The 17,241-nt window shown below is 42.5% G+C and overlaps 1 protein-coding gene across 3 annotated transcripts in view; it reads right to left on the bottom strand.

Moving 5' to 3' along the window:
• ACAP2 (ArfGAP with coiled-coil, ankyrin repeat and PH domains 2) overlaps positions 1–17,241 on the bottom strand; it is a 116,837-nt gene that overhangs the window by 13,376 nt on the left and 86,220 nt on the right. The window contains exons 11-19 of one of the 3 annotated variants that reach the window (XM_090053586.1): positions 14,300–14,320; positions 11,198–11,249; positions 8,765–8,865; positions 7,471–7,576; positions 6,864–7,072; positions 6,609–6,678; positions 5,596–5,690; positions 2,774–2,958; positions 1,901–1,993 (exon numbers count right to left, since the gene is read on the bottom strand). In XM_090053586.1, the coding sequence (XP_089909712.1) occupies positions 1,901–1,993; positions 2,774–2,958; positions 5,596–5,690; positions 6,609–6,678; positions 6,864–7,072; positions 7,471–7,576; positions 8,765–8,865; positions 11,198–11,249; positions 14,300–14,320 (932 nt within the window). The remainder of the gene's footprint in view (positions 1–1,900; positions 1,994–2,773; positions 2,959–5,595; positions 5,691–6,608; positions 6,679–6,863; positions 7,073–7,470; positions 7,577–8,764; positions 8,866–11,197; positions 11,250–14,299; positions 14,321–17,241) is intronic. The other 2 variants (XM_090053587.1, XM_090053588.1) reach the window with 2 other exon arrangements.

The following is a 17,241-nucleotide window of genomic DNA, read 5'->3' on the forward strand; positions in this document are numbered from 1 at the left end:
GTAAGTATAGGCACCTAGACTTGTGGCCTGATTTTCATGAACTAATATATCTATGTAGATATCTATATACATATAGATCCATTCACTTCAAAGAATTTGGCCCTTCATGTTTTAACCTCTAATTAAGATTCCAAGGAAGTGTTTGAGGGTCCACAGTTTTGCAACAAAATAACAATGCTCCTATTGCATTTTCATTGGAAGATACTGTTTCTCAGGTACTTGATTTCTGGATGTTCCACCTCTTGAGCTAAAATTTAACTTTATTTTCAGTTTTTTGGTAAGGTTTTGAGGTATAAAGTTTGACAGACCACTTCTGAGCTAGAGGGACACCTTTTTAAAAAGGCTTAGTTCATCAAATTCAGTATGTTTCTTTTAGTATCTGAATGCATTCAAAAGGACCCAAACCATTACCTTCCACCTGGGGAACTGTGCCCACAAACTGCCTAACTTGTCTAGAATAGTGCTTAACTATGACAGCTTGTGTTTTTAGTGACTATTTTTTTTTCTGCTGACAGTAATGAACAGCAGAAGAACCCACTTGTCCAGGCTCAGAATTTTAAGACAAGATAATGAAGACATTCCCAGTAGCCCCAGTAGTAAGTTGTTGAGTAAAAAGAGCAGGTTTTCAAGAAATAATGCACCCCCTATCTGAGTTGAAAGCACAGCAATAAAACAAGCCAACAGAGAAAAACTGCAGGAGTATGTAAATTATATGGTTTGAGCTAGTTCGAAGTCCATCTACGAAGACACAAATAAACCTCTTGTGGGCTTTGATGTCCCTAACGAGAGAGACCTCCTTGCATTTTCTTTAAAGACAGTTAAGGTGAGAGGTTTCTCACTGCCAGTAGCTTTCCTTCCGAGAAGGCAATACTCTGCTTTCTCTGTTAAGCACTCTGACTGGAAAATCCAATTTGGCTTTAACCACTGGACTCAGGAGGATTCAGCTGCTTTCCTAAGGCTACCCTTAGCTTTTCCCAGCCTCCTCTCCCATTTTGCAGTTCCTTTGCAGCGATTTTCTACCTACATTGAACCAGTGCTTCGAACAGGAGAGGCACTGGATAGGCTCCTCTGCACCAGGACCATCTACCATATTTACATGAATCCAAGGTGAAGATTTTTTTTTAAACCTATTCAACATGGAGGGGGACAGGATGGGATGGGATGGGATGAGGAGCCTCGTCTTGGATTTGAGAACTGGTCCAAGGTAGGTGGCTGCTGTGGCTCCAACTCCAGCTCTAACCAGAGCTTGCCCTGGGCTGGGGCTGCTGCCATGACTGCTACCTGGAAACAGCAGCTGCAGTGGGTCTGGGGCTAGCGACATGGGTCAGGGATGGGGCAGTGGATCCAGCGGCAGGGAGCTGGTACTACTGCCCCTGCTGCTGCTTGGCTGGGGCCAGAGCCACTGCTGCCACTGCTTGGCTAGAGCTGGGGCCGGAGTGACCATATGCTGGGTGGGCAGGAAGCAAAGGGAGGGAGGGAGTGGCCAGGAAGGGGCACAGGCGGTGAAATGGCAGGAAGCAGAGGGGCCAAGTGATTCTGGGGGAAGGGTGCGGGTGACAAGCACCAGGGGATGCAGGCATGGAGGGGAAGGTAAGGGACAGAGGTCTGACTGCTTGCCTCCCCCACCGCCTGCCCCTGTCACTGCTTTCCCTGCTGCAGTGGGGGGTGGCAGGGAAGGAGCAGGACACAATTTGTTAGAGGGCCATCTTAAATTTACCTGCTATATATGGAAAGGTATAACAAATGTACATTTTTTCATGTATAAAATGTAACAGGAGGGGTTTGTCTTAAATTCAACGTCATCTTGGATTCAGGTAAATGCAGTAGTAGCAATTTGCTTTTTTCATCAGAAAAAGGAATCATTTAACCCCAAGCTCTCTCAGGGCAAAGCCAAACTGACCTGGCTCATACAAGCTGTTAGCGGATATGGTGGCCGCGAGGTGCTCTCTACTGTCATCAGCACTCTGCTGGATCCCACTGTCATTGCTTCTTACTGTTTTTAGGAAAAACAGTCATTACAGTATGACCTACTGATGCACCCACTTTGCACAGACACCATGATAATAAAGCAAGCTCTTACACTTAATCCTGAATTCATTACCAGTTATTATTTAAAAAAAAGGTACTTGTTCTTGGTCCAGATGCTTGTAACAAATAATTCATGCCACAAATGCCATCACAGCAAGAGACAAGGTCAGGATAAGTCAAAAGCTTAAATTATTTCATGAAATACAAAGCAGTGCAGGAGCGTGGAGACAATGCATTAAAGGCACAGAGATGGTCACACCACACAATGGACCACTACTGCAGACGCTGGACCCACTGTGACAGTCGTACTTACTACTACGCAGTTTTGAAGAGGTATCAAAGTAGGAGAAGAGCGAATCTAGCTCATCAGGGCAGAACAGAGACTCCCGCCTTGCCTCGTCGCTACTTACAGCAACCGCTGGGGACATGCAGGTTAGCAAAGCACAAAGCAGGCAGTGAGGAGGGAAGAGGGCAGGAGAGAACAGCATTGGAAAAGTTTAGGACAACAAAAATAAGGAGGAGAGAAGGTTGTTAGTACATTTTGGAATTACAAATCCCCTGCTCCTAAGTTACACACTTGACATTTAAAAAGAAACACTATTTCCTCCTGGTCTAAAACAGGCTTTGAACAACTGAGACCGTTCTGGTTTCTCTGTACTGAGAGTGCAGTTCAGTAACTACAAAAATGCCAGCAACATGTAAAAAGGATGTGCTTGCAAGTGAAAGGCCAGAGGAGAATCAGTACCTTTAGGAGACGTAGCACCATGTTTGTCTGTCTGAGGGGATCTCTCAGAGCTGCTGTGCCTTTTCTCCTCCTGGTGCTGCGGCACAGCACTCGCTCCATCCTCAGGAAGAGACACTAATGCCAGATGTCTAGCTACAAACTTTCTCTCCACGTATTTCGCTCGGATATACGCCTCCTTCTCCTGCCTGGTATGTACAAAATCAATAATATGTAACTACATTTAATACAACAACGAACACTGGACACATACACAGAAAAACCACTACCAACATTTTGTGGTTGGCACTTGAGTCCTTTGTATGTAAAACAGTTTATTTTATTTTTAGAAAGCTGAAAAATATTTCCACCTTTCAAATGCAAAATTCATAACTATATTTGGGCTTAAACACCAAAACAAAATTCACTTTTGAATTAAGCCCCAGTATGTGATGTGCCAGCCCAGAAGGACCATTTTGACAATGCTGAGTGAACAAACAAAGGTTTACAAGCAAAGTTGAGCTGTATCCTTACTTTCACCATCATGAATGCTGTTTCACTTTAATGCAGATATACAGTGTTAGTACCGAGCAAGTTCTAGTGAAACAAAATGACTTAATAAAATATTGTCCATTTAGCTTTGTGTAAAAAGAATTTTTTTGTGCTTGAGAAAGGTAAGGGATGATCGGGACTAGACGTGCGAATGATGAATAAAGCCAGGTGAAGTAGAGACCCAGATGTACTCCTCCCTGATCTGAGGGTATTGTCATTAGATACACAACGCGCAGGAAAGAGACAGGTAACTTTGCCTTCCAGGAGATCAACTAAGTACAGAAGCAAATTAGCAGAAGAAGAAACAACAGCACCATCACTGAAGCTGCTGAAAAATAGTTAGGACATTGTTGGGAATGGGGTCAGGCAAAAGGTCCTGTATGGTCTCCACACCACCCCTCCTCTGCACAGCTTGGTAGTCAACCGCGTAAAACTGAAGACAAGCAGCAAGGCACTGGGTAGTGAACAGGAAAGTTCTCTACAAGAAGAGAGGACGAAGGATGATGGAACTATCTCCATACATGACTGAGGACAACTAGTCCTCAAAGTACAGAGAAGAATGAGATGAGAAAGAGCACGCCTAACCTGCAATGCTGGCAGGGGAAGATGTTCCTGAGGATGTCTTCCCTGCATGCTCCCCCTGGGCTGCACCCAACACAGAAACACAGCAGTGAAGTCAGCCTGGGACACTTGTCACAACAGTTTGAGGCCTCAGCCTCCAGCTTGTCTGCAAGCAGCCACTGGGAACCCCTCAGAGCCATTCCACTGCTGCATTTCTGGATTTGGCACCTGTGAGCAGTAACAGGTGGGTGGGGTATGCCCAGCTGCCCCCCTCTTCTGGACACACCAAGGTTAGGATGGAAGAACTGCATGGCTGAAGGTTGTTGCACAGTAGCCAGGAAGCACATGCAGTGCAGAAAGGGCAGAGAAGTAGTACTGTGTGGGGCAGAGGAAAAAGCAGCCAAGAAATGGTGAACTTATGGTCAGAGAAGTCTGACAGCCAAGGGAAGACAGCAAAAATAAGGAGAGCAGGAGGTGGGGGCTAGCCTGGCAGGAGGAATGGTGGATGCCAAAAAATCAAGCAGTTAAAGACTATAAGCATGGAGTGAACAACACGTGTGCGGTCAGGGAAAGAAGGAGAGGGCAAAAGCAGCAGAGCACCACTGTGCCCGAAGGAAACACTGGGGAGGAGAGGGGAGGAAAAGACAGGAGAACCACGGCGAGTAAGGTACAGCAGTGATCCAAGAGGGGATCCTGAACAACAGGACTTGGGAACACCAGTGTTTGGTGAGGATTAAGTTGATGGATGGAGAGGCAGAGATCATAGCCAATGGAGGTGTGTGCCAGAGCTGGAGGATGGAAGCAGCAAGGAGCCCTGGAGTCAGGCCATCATTAGCATAGAAGCTAAAATCCCTGAGACAGAAGGGAGGTCTAGGACTTCACTGTCAGAGAAGCAGAAGGACAGCACATGACAGTATCTGAAATGGGCAAAAAGAGACCCTACACGGAACAGGCAGCCAAACAGAAGGTGGAGAAGGTGGCTCATGGCAATCTTATCTTCACATGGTGGAGGGAAGAAGCAAGGGAATTCACACAAACTGAGCCCAAAGGACCAACTGCCTTTCAGCAAGGAACTGAGGCATGAGGTAAGTGGTGACTTCACTGGAGTTGGAATGAGGGCTCCAGAAAAGAACGAACGGACGGACATTGGGATGGGGCAGCAGATGCAATACAGCTAAGCGGGAGGTAGCAGTTATGGTGGGAAGTGACAACGCTGATAGCAAGGAGGTGGAGATGCAGCAGTGGGAGAGCAGGAAAAGGCAGGGAAGGAAGGCTGAGGGGGGAGAGAAGGGCAACGTGAGTTTTTGGAGAGAGGAGGGAGCTGGGGGGAGATGAGGGAGAAGCAGGGAAGGAGCTGAACAGAGTGAAGGAGCTTGTACAACAGCAGAGTACCAAGGACCAGCAGAACCGTTAACCTCCCCCGCCACAAACAGCTTGGCTGGACCACATTAGTTTTACCAGGAATGTCTGATAACAAGTTATTGAAAAGAGGCTTTTACATCCTTGTCATGGGAAACACTAAGAGATGCAATGTGGCAGAGCAGACGAATAGGTTGATCTACCAGGTGACTTCAGGAAATCTGAAAGCCATTGAGTGTTTAACAAAGACCAGTGATACCAGACAGGAACAAAGCAGTAGGAAAAAGAAGAATTCAGTTCTATTTGTACTGCAAAACAATGCATTTACAACTCCATTTAAGAGGAAATAAATAAAACCAAATTAAAATCACTACCTTTGGCTTGAAGGTTGTGGCTTCTTTACTCCCATTTTTTCCACTTTTGCTTCATATATTCTATTTATAACATCATTCCCTAATTCACACATAAGCTACAAGGCAAACAAACAAAATTAAAAGTACAAGTGTAAGAGAGACGACATGCCCAGATGGACAGCTAATACTTCAGCATGGTCTTTGTATCTCACAGGATCTTTCAGTGGTATGAACTTATTAACAAAACTCCCACCGCACGTAGCAGGGGTACTGTACCTTGAGCTTCGTTCCATCAATTTCATCTCCTGCGTCCCCAGCACACTTTGTTCTGTGCAAAACCACGGACAGCAAGAGGGCTGCACAGACACCCCTACAAAAAGCACGCAGCCTGCAGAACTTGCAATGCTGCTGATGGCATGGCTGGAAGGAAAAACTTAGCTCGACTCACAGATCATGCTTGATATGAAGATCACCAAGGTGGAAACATGAAATCTGTACCCCCATCTGCAAGGCCACTTTTACGGGGCTTATTCTGAATGCCCAATATTTTTTAAACCACCCCCAGCAGAAGCAAAGGCTTCACACCACCGGCCCAACTGTGCAAATATATAATAGCATTTGCTTATATTCACATCATGCCATGAGCTAAAGATTTTATAAAATCACATTTCTGATTAATGCCTTCATACAAATGCTGAAACAACTACAGTAAATACTGCCTTGCGAAACAGTGAAATTACAAATTAATATCCTGTACTGTTGGAGGTATTAGGAATTCCCCTTTTTTAAAACTTACTGTACTTTACAGTTGGTAATTCTAAAACTTCATTAGCTTTCATGTGGTTAAGTAAAAACATGATGTGAACAGAAGATTAAGATGTTAATCATGTTATGCTTTCTGGGGCTAGACAGACTTTGTGGCCCAATAAACTCTACCAAGCACTAGTTCTATGGCAGCAAACAGTAAAACAGCTATTTCAATCTGCTGGAAACCGTCACCACCACTTAAAGCTACTCTCAAAGGATTACCATACCTTTAGAAGCTCTGGCTCCCATGTATCCAATGTTAACGATCTAACTTTCGAAAAGTGGACTCCTAGACTCCTAGACAGAAAAAGTAACCATATCTGAATACATTATTATACACACTATTATACTGTAGGCAGGCTAACTATTTCCTGCTGATCAACCTCTGTCTACTTCTAGGATTTCTTACCTTTCCTCTGTGCAAATGCAGCAGGCAGAAGCACAGCTCAGGGCACTGCACAAAGTGACCTGTGTTTACCTACCTGTGTATCCCTGAACACTCAATGCACAGCGTGATTCCTAGGTTGATGCTGGCCCAGCGCGGGTCGGCCAGGCCGCAGTCACAGCAGGAGGCATTGCCAGCAATACACTGTACCCGCTGCAGAGCACTCTCTCCTTTTAACAGCTTCTCCTTACACTCACTGCCAGGCTCTAGGCTCCCAGCAGAAGGGAAACATTTCTTCTCTTGTTTCTGGAAAAAAGACAAAAAATGAATGATTAGAGTCAGAGTGGTTGACCTTGCTGTGGCCCTGGGGGAAACTCCCAGAAGTATGAAGGGAAGCTTTACTACTACACACATTGCCCTGTGAAAGCCAAGTATCTGTAAAAAGTGCTTTAGTTTTCAGGAGAGATCTGGGGTCAGGACACAGCAATAACCAGTTATGCTGGACACTTCAATCACAACTACAAAAAAAAAAAAAGCAATGATTCAAAACAACCATAACTAGATGGAAAGTCCATTCAATGGAAGTCTTAAAAAAAATGAAAATCACTGCAATTCATCCAAGTGCTTAGAAGTTGTTAAAAAAAAGGATAAGAAATACTTCATTCTATTATTATTTTCCTCTCAGAGCCCAGTTATTTACTTGCCTCAGATTCATCTCCTTTCTCTCTATACGCCGTAGCAATACTGGTCTGAACAGCCTTAATCCACGCTTGCCGCAGCTTTTCAGAGTCAGCCTGGAGCATGCAGCTTCTACAACAAAGGAAAAGTAAACTTTGAGATTCAGACAAACCGACCAACAGGATCAGAGTAAAGGACAGACTCACTTATTCAAAATCAAAACCTCTTACGCAAATACCTACTTATCAACCTTAGTGCATCATTCCATAAATATTATTCAGGAGAGTGTTAAAATTACACACTGACAATTAACAATGCGGACCACCTTTCACAAGAACAGAATGAAGATACTCTCTGCCTCAAAACCATTTAAACCTAAATGATGACCAATGGGTATGAGACTCCATGAAGCCACAGGCCAGTTTAATCTGAAGTTCTAGCTTTGCCCCCTCACCTCCCATTCGCGTGTATGACCTCCTAAATAGAGCAAGACATCAGCCTTGGAAGAGAGATTACAGTTCTGCCAAAGAAATAATTGTATTCCAATGAAGGTGATTTTGGAGATTTAAAAAAGTGATAAAAAACTGCTGCCCATGCTAGTAAACTCAGAGAAAATAAAGTCACCAAATGTGAAACTTGTAATACTTAAGGGCTAAGAAAGTGCAGGAAGGGAGAAGCCAAAGAAGGGTGGAACTGGGCCGCAAGAGATGCAAAGAAGCAAAATGCAAACAAATTATCAGAGAAGAAAAGAAAAAGTAGTATAACACGTGTCAGTGAATACAAATCAGCACCCGCTGCTCTGAACGGCTGACCTATTCCACAAAACACTAACTAGGAATGACTGCGTGTTCATGCAGTTAACTTGCCTCTGAAGATGCACCAGGCGATACATCATACCACAACATGCAGCTTGAGATAGTCCTGATAGTTTTAATGCAATATTTTCCTTTTATTCAACGTCACTGGAAATATAATTTAACATTACTGGCTAGGTTGTGCTTTATTCCCACCATGCAGAAGAGGGAAGCCAACTCCTGTCCTGCAATGAGCACACCAGTACTGTCAGGCTGCACACAACCCGTAACAAGCTCCTGCCGTCAGCTGTTACCACAAGCGTTAAGAGGCACCTTTACAACGTAAGTCAGAAGCCCACCGAATGCTCAGTTGCAGCAGCTTGCAGCATCGCACACTCCTGCTCTCAGATCTTAACCAATCAAGCTGCTTAGGTCCTTTCCTACTGCAACGGCTCCCAAGAGATGCAGGCCTCCCGTCTTTCGAGGCTGCAACAGTAACGTAAGAGATTTGAAGACTACTTCTTACTTTGTTGGGGAGACCACCTCAAAACAGAAACGTCTTTCTATGTCTTCACAGTGTTTAACGGTACAAAGCCGCAGGTCTTCAACAACTACTGTAGGATTATCCTGGAAAGACAGAGTGAATAAAACAAGTCCAAGTCTTAGAGCATGGAGGGAGAAGATCAAGTTTCTGCTAGTCTCAATGGATTTATTTCTTTTTATTGACTTATTTATTATTTCATACAAGATTTGTTCCAAGGGCTTAAAACCTAATCTAAACCACAGTATTGTAAATAGACATCCGATAGTGCTGGTGGACGTACATAGTTAAATATTAATGTGCACAGAAATGTAACGCTGGCCTCAGAGAATACCCTTTTCACTTGAACAGAATTGATTAGATTCTAGTTGTTGATCAGCTAAGCAGCATAGTTCTCAAATGAGTACCACTGGGTTTTCTAGGAAGATATGGGATCAGTTTGCAACTCAAAGTCAGAGCTCCCCATTTAAAAGGCCCTTGCTTCAACCCAAATGCAAATTCAGAGGTTGGGTTAAGAAAGCTTTAATAAATTTGATCTATAAAGAGCCCACCCTAGTTTACGAGGGTTTTCAAAAAGTGTATTTGTCATAAGACTGTTCAGGACAAATTAGTGCACAAAAAGCTGTGAAGATGCCGTTGGCATTGTCATGTACAAATATACACACCCCGCTACACTGAAGACGGACCTACAGAAGTTAAACCCCATAACAATTTATACCCTCTCCTCTCCCAGCTACAAGCACTCACCTCGCCATTATCAGACCACACGCTAAAACCCCATGGGCTTGCCCCTGCCAGAGACAAGATGAGACACTGAACGTGTCGCCAAATTGCTACACTCCTCAGGTTTACTGTGCCCTTCTCAAGACAGTCTTTTACCATTTAATCCCCGATGGTCCTGGGACTGAGCTGTTGGTTAACAGCACGCTTGCCAAGGGGCTGTCAAAGGGAATGAAAGAAGGCTGGTCTCCCCAGCCCGAAACAGAGCTAAAGCTGCAGTGCCTGTCCTGCTGCATAAGGAACTTGTGGTATTTTTGAGCATGAAAGAGATAAGCTACGTGTTGCTGTGGGCCTTGGTCCTGTGGGTTTGTCAGGCATGTTTTATGTAGCAGCCTGAACTGCTTTACAACAGAGATTTTGTACATTCACTCTTGAGGTTCCTTCTCAATGTTAAGTCTGAGGGGGACATCAGCACATGTGGACAGAGCAGACCTTTGGGGTGTAATGCAGCTAATCACAGAGTAGCATGGGATATAGTATCAGTAGGGGTGTGCGAAGTGGGGCCTATTTGATTCGGATTCGGCCCAAATCAGGGACAGTGATTCAATTAATTGATTTGGATCACTGTTCCTGATTCAATTTGGCTGAATCCGAATCTGGAGATTCAATGCCGATTAGGAGAATCAGCAATTTGGACAGACACAGCTTTAAAAGTTTTTTCTACATGCCTTGAGGTAGCAGGCATGGCTCATGATCGCTGCGATGCTGGGGCGCATAGAGCATCCCACAGGAGTGCAGGGGGGCCCTCCACGTGTCCCAGCATCACAGCATTCACAAGCCCCTATGTCCAAATCTTCAAATTTTCCAGATTTGATTCAGAGAGATTAAAGGCACCTCTGATTCTATTCGGATTCAGAGATTCAGCCAGTGAATCGGTCCTAATTATCAGCTGATAGCAGTGCACGTGCCAGTAGCTAAGCACAAGCTCTCATATGCCTTCTGTCAAAGGATAAAATGTTAGGAGTCTAAACACTCGACAGAGGATGTTATGCTCACCTGCCCTTATGAACCACAAGCCAGTCAGACTTACTTGATCCCGGCCCCAAAGTAATCAGGTTTTTGTGCACAGCTTACATGTTCAGGATTAAGACCTTCCCAGAAGCCACACCACTGCCAAGTTTTACCAAGAGACAATATTTTTAAAGGAGTATCAGGCAACAATTCTAAAATGGTATATTTTGATTAAGTTCCAAATTCAAAGACTTATTATTACAATTTTCCAGAGAACTCAGAAAAAAAAAATTGCAAAGGAAATTTAAAGAGAACAAAACCTAATCCTGTATGAAATTTCAAAGCAACTCTGCTTTCAGGGAAAAGTGAATTTCCAGACACTGTGGGCTCATTTGAGATGTGCCCCTACCTATGAGGTGTTACCAGGATCAGCAAAAAATAATAACCTTATGAGTTACCTAACCTTATGAGTTACCTGTCATACAGGAATCTGAAACAGTTTGCAAAAACAGGTCTTGCCCCCAGTATATATGGGGGAACTGAGGCTGGGAAATAAGTGGGTTGCTCAGTCACTCAGCAGGTCAGCAGCAGCACCTCTCAGTCCTCAGTCCCATGCTCTAGAAAGCAGCCCATCCTAATTTTATTAATGGATACCACCCTTTTTATTAATGGAAGTACAGTACTTACCTTGAATTTTTTCTGGTACACAAGCTGATTATTTTGTATTGAGAACCAGCGTCTATTTAAATAAAAAGACATCCAAACAATATGTCACGGATTTTACAGTGCTTACTGATCATAGTGTACTAACACATAATCTATGGCAATACATTACAAAAAAAAAAGATTCACAAAAGTTATGCTTTGGTAAGTTTTGACAAGTTTGCACAAGGATATGTAAGTTGCTTTCACTGAAAAAGTGAAAATGTAAGAGAAAACACACAACAGAAGAAATACAGCAAATTTTAAATAATTTGAGTCTTAAATAAATGCATTCATGTTATCACCATATTAGTAAATTATTCATTACAAAATGCTTAATTCCAAAGAACATTATTTCCACTTATTCATGGCAAGCTAAAAGTCTGAAATGGCTATTTAACCCTACTTTGTTTGTTTATCAGTAATACCTGGACTCCTCATTCACAAATACTTTCAAGAGAGGTTTTAGAAATTAACTTACTAGGGTGCTAAAACAACAGCAGTGTCAACACCTCTTGCAATTTTTAACTGCAAGTCTCCCAGTATTTGTTGTTTCTTAAAGGCCCAGATGCTGAAGTCAAGAGGCTACATGAGCACCCCACGTTCATTTCTTTTAAGACATGTTCCTAACACTCATATTTGCAGTCAAAAAAAAAATGTGAACGCACACTGTGGACTGGAAAACAGTGAGGGAGGGAAGGAAACAGAAGCCCAAAATGCCAATCACACTGGGTTTTTTTTTGGAGTTCTGACTCAAAGTTGTTGAACACTTATGCATGTTAATATACACCTGTGGCTTATAATGTCATATTACGGCTGTTACCACAAACACAGGGCATACAGAACATCATTACTTTGCACTGTCAGTTTGCCCGAGGGCATTGTTAAGTAAGAGACTCCTGAAAATAGCAAGGTTACATTACTCATAATATTAATATTGAATTGCAATGCACAAGAACTAGCAACAAAACATCCCATGTAATCAATCACCACAAGCCCTTTGTGAAAGGAAGCACACAAAGAGGAAAACAAGACTTAAGAAAAGAAAATTCAGGCCCATGTCGGAAAGTTTCGTAGAAGTTAAAACAGTTAGTACTTAGTTGGTAGTCAGATGAGATTCTACCTTTTAATAATCATATTTCCAAATGTTGTGGAATTATACTTCATTTTACAAGAGGATTGCCACTAAAACAGGGTCTCCAACACAATAAAATATCATTCTAAATGTGGATTCAGAAAATTGGATCCAACACGGAAAGGTCTTTATCATGTTTTTTCCCCAAGTACTTATTAACTACAGCTTAGTTTTGGTCACAGCATTTAAAAGGTATCACCTTTACCATCTAGAAGAAATGTATTAATCAAGCATAGTGTAGATTATTTCTAGGAAATAAAATCAATAGTTATGCTATAAAGCAGGCTGAAAAAGAAAGATAAAACCAGGCTTATTCTTTGCTGTTATACATATTCTAGTTACAGACCAGGAAAGCAGCCCACAAGACAAAAGGAAAAATGCAGCCCTGCCACAAGAGATAACATGCAATGGAGCAAACTTCTAGTAATAACCATTAAATAAAAGGTGCGATGTTCTATTAATCCAACACACTCCATTGTTATAATTAAATATTTAGGGAGTCACTACAGGGAGTGAACTCCAACCTGGCAAGCATAAAGCATCTGTAATGTAACGTACAACAAATTCATGGCACATCTGAGACCTTTTCAATGAGGTTTTTCATATTGCTCCATGATTTCTTTTGGTAAAGAGCTGATCTATTTAAAGAAACCTACTAATTTAAGATTTTTAAAAAAACAAGGAGTAAAATTTGCTGAAAACATCATGCTTTATTTAGTATACCCTGCAGTTCACACTCATTAATCTGCATTAACTACAAATCTAAGACAAACATGTGTGAACGTATTACTATTATATGTATTTAAACAAAATTGTCACCTAAATGTTGCAATGGATTAAAACCACTAGTAGACATGCCATATGTGATTTTAACAACTGAGATTTCATCACCTATTGTAAACTGATCAAATCTCACTAGGAAACTCCTCTGCTTTTCAGTTAACCTGGAAGAGATTGTGGGCTAGGAACGAGCTAAAATAAATCCTTGATGGCCCAGCACTTTGTTCCTTAGTTCCTGTATTACTGGGATGAAACTTGCTATGTTCTTAGGATTAATCCCTATAAGTGGGCTGGGGACAACTTTGCTGTCATAGCCAAGTATTACCAGGAATGCACTTAAATAAATCATTTATCATCAGAAGACAGACAGGTCTGTATTTGATGGGGCAGTACAGTCAACTGTGCCACTCCTATTGGCTCTATGATAGCACTTAACTAATGCTGTACTGGTGCACAAAGCAGACTTTTAGACAAAGACTTCTATATCATCGAGAGTTTCTAATATAGCTAATGCCACTTCATTTTATTCAAAAAAGAAGTGGGAAGAAGGAGTGGGGGGCAGGGGAAAAAAGTCAGTATCTGCCAAACAGAAAAGAATATAAATGACTGAAGAGTCTTTTCAAGGTGCCAAGATGTAAAAGAAAAAGAAAAAAAAAGACAGTAACAAGAAAAGGAAACTTAACGTGATTCAATAAACGTCTATTAGTTTTATAGCTTTTCAAAAATAAGGAAGCATTTTGTTTGCTGGTTTGCTTGCTGATTATGCAAACTGAATCATGTAGTTTCGGAGGTGAACAAAACAAAGTGATCAAGAGACATCAGCATCTGATGTTCTGCTCCCAATCCCATTCAAAACCAGTGGCACGATTTACCAGGGTTTAAATGAGAACAAGATAACATGCTTAGTATCTACTCTAGGAAATTCTGAAAGTGGAGACTAAATTTAAGGGGTTTTTTTACTCCTCTGGGATTATGAATGCATCAATCATTTTTAGCAGTTAAAAGGAAGGCACCGAACAGCAGCTGTGCTGTCATCTCATGCAGAATCCTCCTGCTCTCACAGATTAAGACACTTGATATCCATTGCAAGTAAACAAAATGAAATGCAGGGTTAATGGAGAGCTTTTACGTGCCAAAAACACTGGGAAAATAGAAAAGAAGCTGGTTGGTACCTGATGTGATCTGGCTTTTTCCTGTCATGTGAAAAAATGGGGTAGGATTAAAACATAAGGGAAAGGAGGAAAAGGAATGAAATTGCAAAATAAGCAAAGAATTAGCATGATATGAAAATACAGAAGAATTAAAGAATAAGGCTTAAAGCACCCAACTTAAAAAAAAATTCTCAGGATATATAATTAATTTCCCAAGAGTTTTGTTTTCCACATACACACATTTCATTCACACACATGCATTATCAATAAAAGAGAAGTGGAATTTAAACAAATCTGTATTTCCAGAAACAAGAGTAATTTTCCATGTAAGGCTTCCCACTAACAAGAGGAATGGTTTGACTTCCTGAGCCATTTTAGGAGCATCTTGTAAGTAAGGTCTGGGTGTGGACACATGACATTTCCTACATAGTAAAAGGATGTTGTTATGCAGCAGAAGGGTAACAGAGACCTGATGCATACATAACACATGGCCTGACTACATAGTACATAATTCATACCCGGGTTCAAGTCACTCCTTGAAAAACATGCAATGACTTTACTACGTGGGGTAGTGACTACACAGAATCCATCACATGTCCGCTGCCTAATCAATGTCATCCTAGCATAGCTATTTGCTCAATGCAAACACCCTCATTAACTAAGGCAGAGATGCTGTTACAGAGTCAAATCCAGAATAGGCTACTCCATAGTTATCACGTTGGTTGTCTGCACTCTTAGTAACACTTTCCATTATAAAAATATTCCATTTCAGCTCCTGTTACTGTTGAAGTCAATCAGCATCACATGTACACAACTCTCACATGTAGCATGTGTTCTACTGAAAATGCAGTATTTTAGCTCCTTGGAACAGCCTGAAAAAATGATCAGAGGTACACCTCTAAAACACACATGTAAAAATATAAAACCTGACAAAACGTAAGTAAGGGAGAAATAAATGAGAGGCAAATAATAACATAAAGTTAGAAGGCAATGATGTCACCCTGCAGTTTCCATGATTCATTTAGTAACCTGTTTGTGCAGTATTTATGAGTTATAAATAAAACAAGACAAGCACAATGAAGCACATTATTAATGTGGTTTCTCTGCATCTATTTTGTGCTGTCAGTCTAATATCTTCATCAGACTGCAGTTACACTCTCCATATTCCATATCTGAACACAGTACATGTGCAGCTGGTGTTCACAGCCCTGAGACCAAGAGGCATGGAGGATCTCTCTCACAACACCATAAACTGCCTTCCATCTGCCTTATGTGTCCTGCCCAGAGTCAAGACTTTATGAGAATCAAGGAAGAGGATTCAAGCAAAGAAGAAACAAAAGTTTTGGCCTCACGATTTGCCAGGCAGCTGCATTACCCACTATAAACACCTCTCAACAACGGCCTGATCCAAGGCCCAGCGCAGTCAACAAGAAACCTTCCTAGTAACATCAACAGGTTTCAAGTCAGGTCCCAAGCACCCAGCAAGGCATCCAAATGATCTCATGCTCTCTACTTATGACACAGAAGGCAAACAACACTCCTTGCTTCACGTTTTCAACACAGCCTCCACTGGAGAAGAAAACCATGCGTGCACTAGAACAGTGGGGCCCAACCTTTTCAGCAAGTGTCACAAATTTGTGCATCCTCCCTGAGTGTGACTCTGATCCCCTCTACCTATTCTGCTGCTCAGCTTCCTGCCCTAATCTGCAGGTGTTATTTGTCCCGTCCCTGATCTGCCGTGTCCCACTCACGGTATGCATGCCGCAGGCTGGCCACCCCTGCTCTAGAGCACCGTTTTTTTCAAACTAATATCCTTCAACTTAACAGAGCTCTGAAGCGTGGAGCTGCCAGCCATGCAATTACCACCCTTCTGCTCCGGACTGTAATAGGTCACTCTAGGGAATCACACCAGCTTGCCGTCTGGTGGTGCCATTTACTACTCCCTAACACTAGATCAGGCCAGACCCAGTTCAGTGTGCAAGAGGAGTCCAGACAGGAAAAGCCAGTGTGTTACACTGGCAGGGCTACTGTCACAGCACTGCTCTCATAAATGCAGGACCAACTGCACTAATTCAACAGAGACTTAACAGACAGTTATGCATAGTTAGACTTAAACAGTATTAAAAACTTACCTATAACAGAGGACTCAGTAAGCCCTGACAATTACTCTTAGGCTGGAAACAGAGGTCCATGCTCCTTGATGTGCCACAAATACCAAAAACATGTGGCTTAGGTAGTATAAATCCATGCCACTTTTTTGCAACAGATTTTCTGCTTGCTTTGTGGCAGGAGAGTGTGGGCAGCCCATGGTCTCCAGCCACCCCAAGCAGCTACTCCTGGAGTTTCAGGGAACTAAATCCTGCACACCCCAGGAATTCCCATTCCAAAGGCATACAGGCTCAGGCCCCTGAAGCCCTGGGAGCACCTCCCAAGGCTCTACCATTTATAGAGGCATGACCCAGAAGTCCCCTGGCAGGGGATTCCTCAGGGGTGCATATTGTGTTGCTATGCCCCACATCAGGGCATGCCTCTGCAAATGGGGAAAGTCCAGGTTTCTCCGCTTGCAGAAGCACTTGGTAAGTCCAACTTGGGACATGTCTCTGCAGGCAGACAAACTCAGTGCTCCCCCATTGGCAAAGGCATGCCCAAGTGCTGTCCCACAAGATTGGGAAAAATTGATAATATCCGTTTTACCCAATGAAGCAGATCCGTTGTGCTGGGACATAATCCCTACACAGTTAATCTGCTTCACTGCGCAATGGATTTATAGCTTTAGATCAATATAATGACCAAAACACATTTCCCAGATTTCTGACTCCCTCTATAAAATGGGCCAAACAGTAATCAAGTTTGGCTCAGACATCTAGTAAACTGAAGCAATGACCAAAACATGGGATTTTTCACCCTTTATCACCTCTGGAAAGAAACACTCAGCATCAGGCTTGGGATAACTTATGCTGGGC

Source organism: Crocodylus siamensis, chromosome 6, assembly GCF_052110815.1.
Source record: "Crocodylus siamensis isolate JL-2025a chromosome 6, ASM5211081v1, whole genome shotgun sequence".
NCBI classification, from domain to species: Eukaryota; Metazoa; Chordata; order Crocodylia; family Crocodylidae; genus Crocodylus; species Crocodylus siamensis.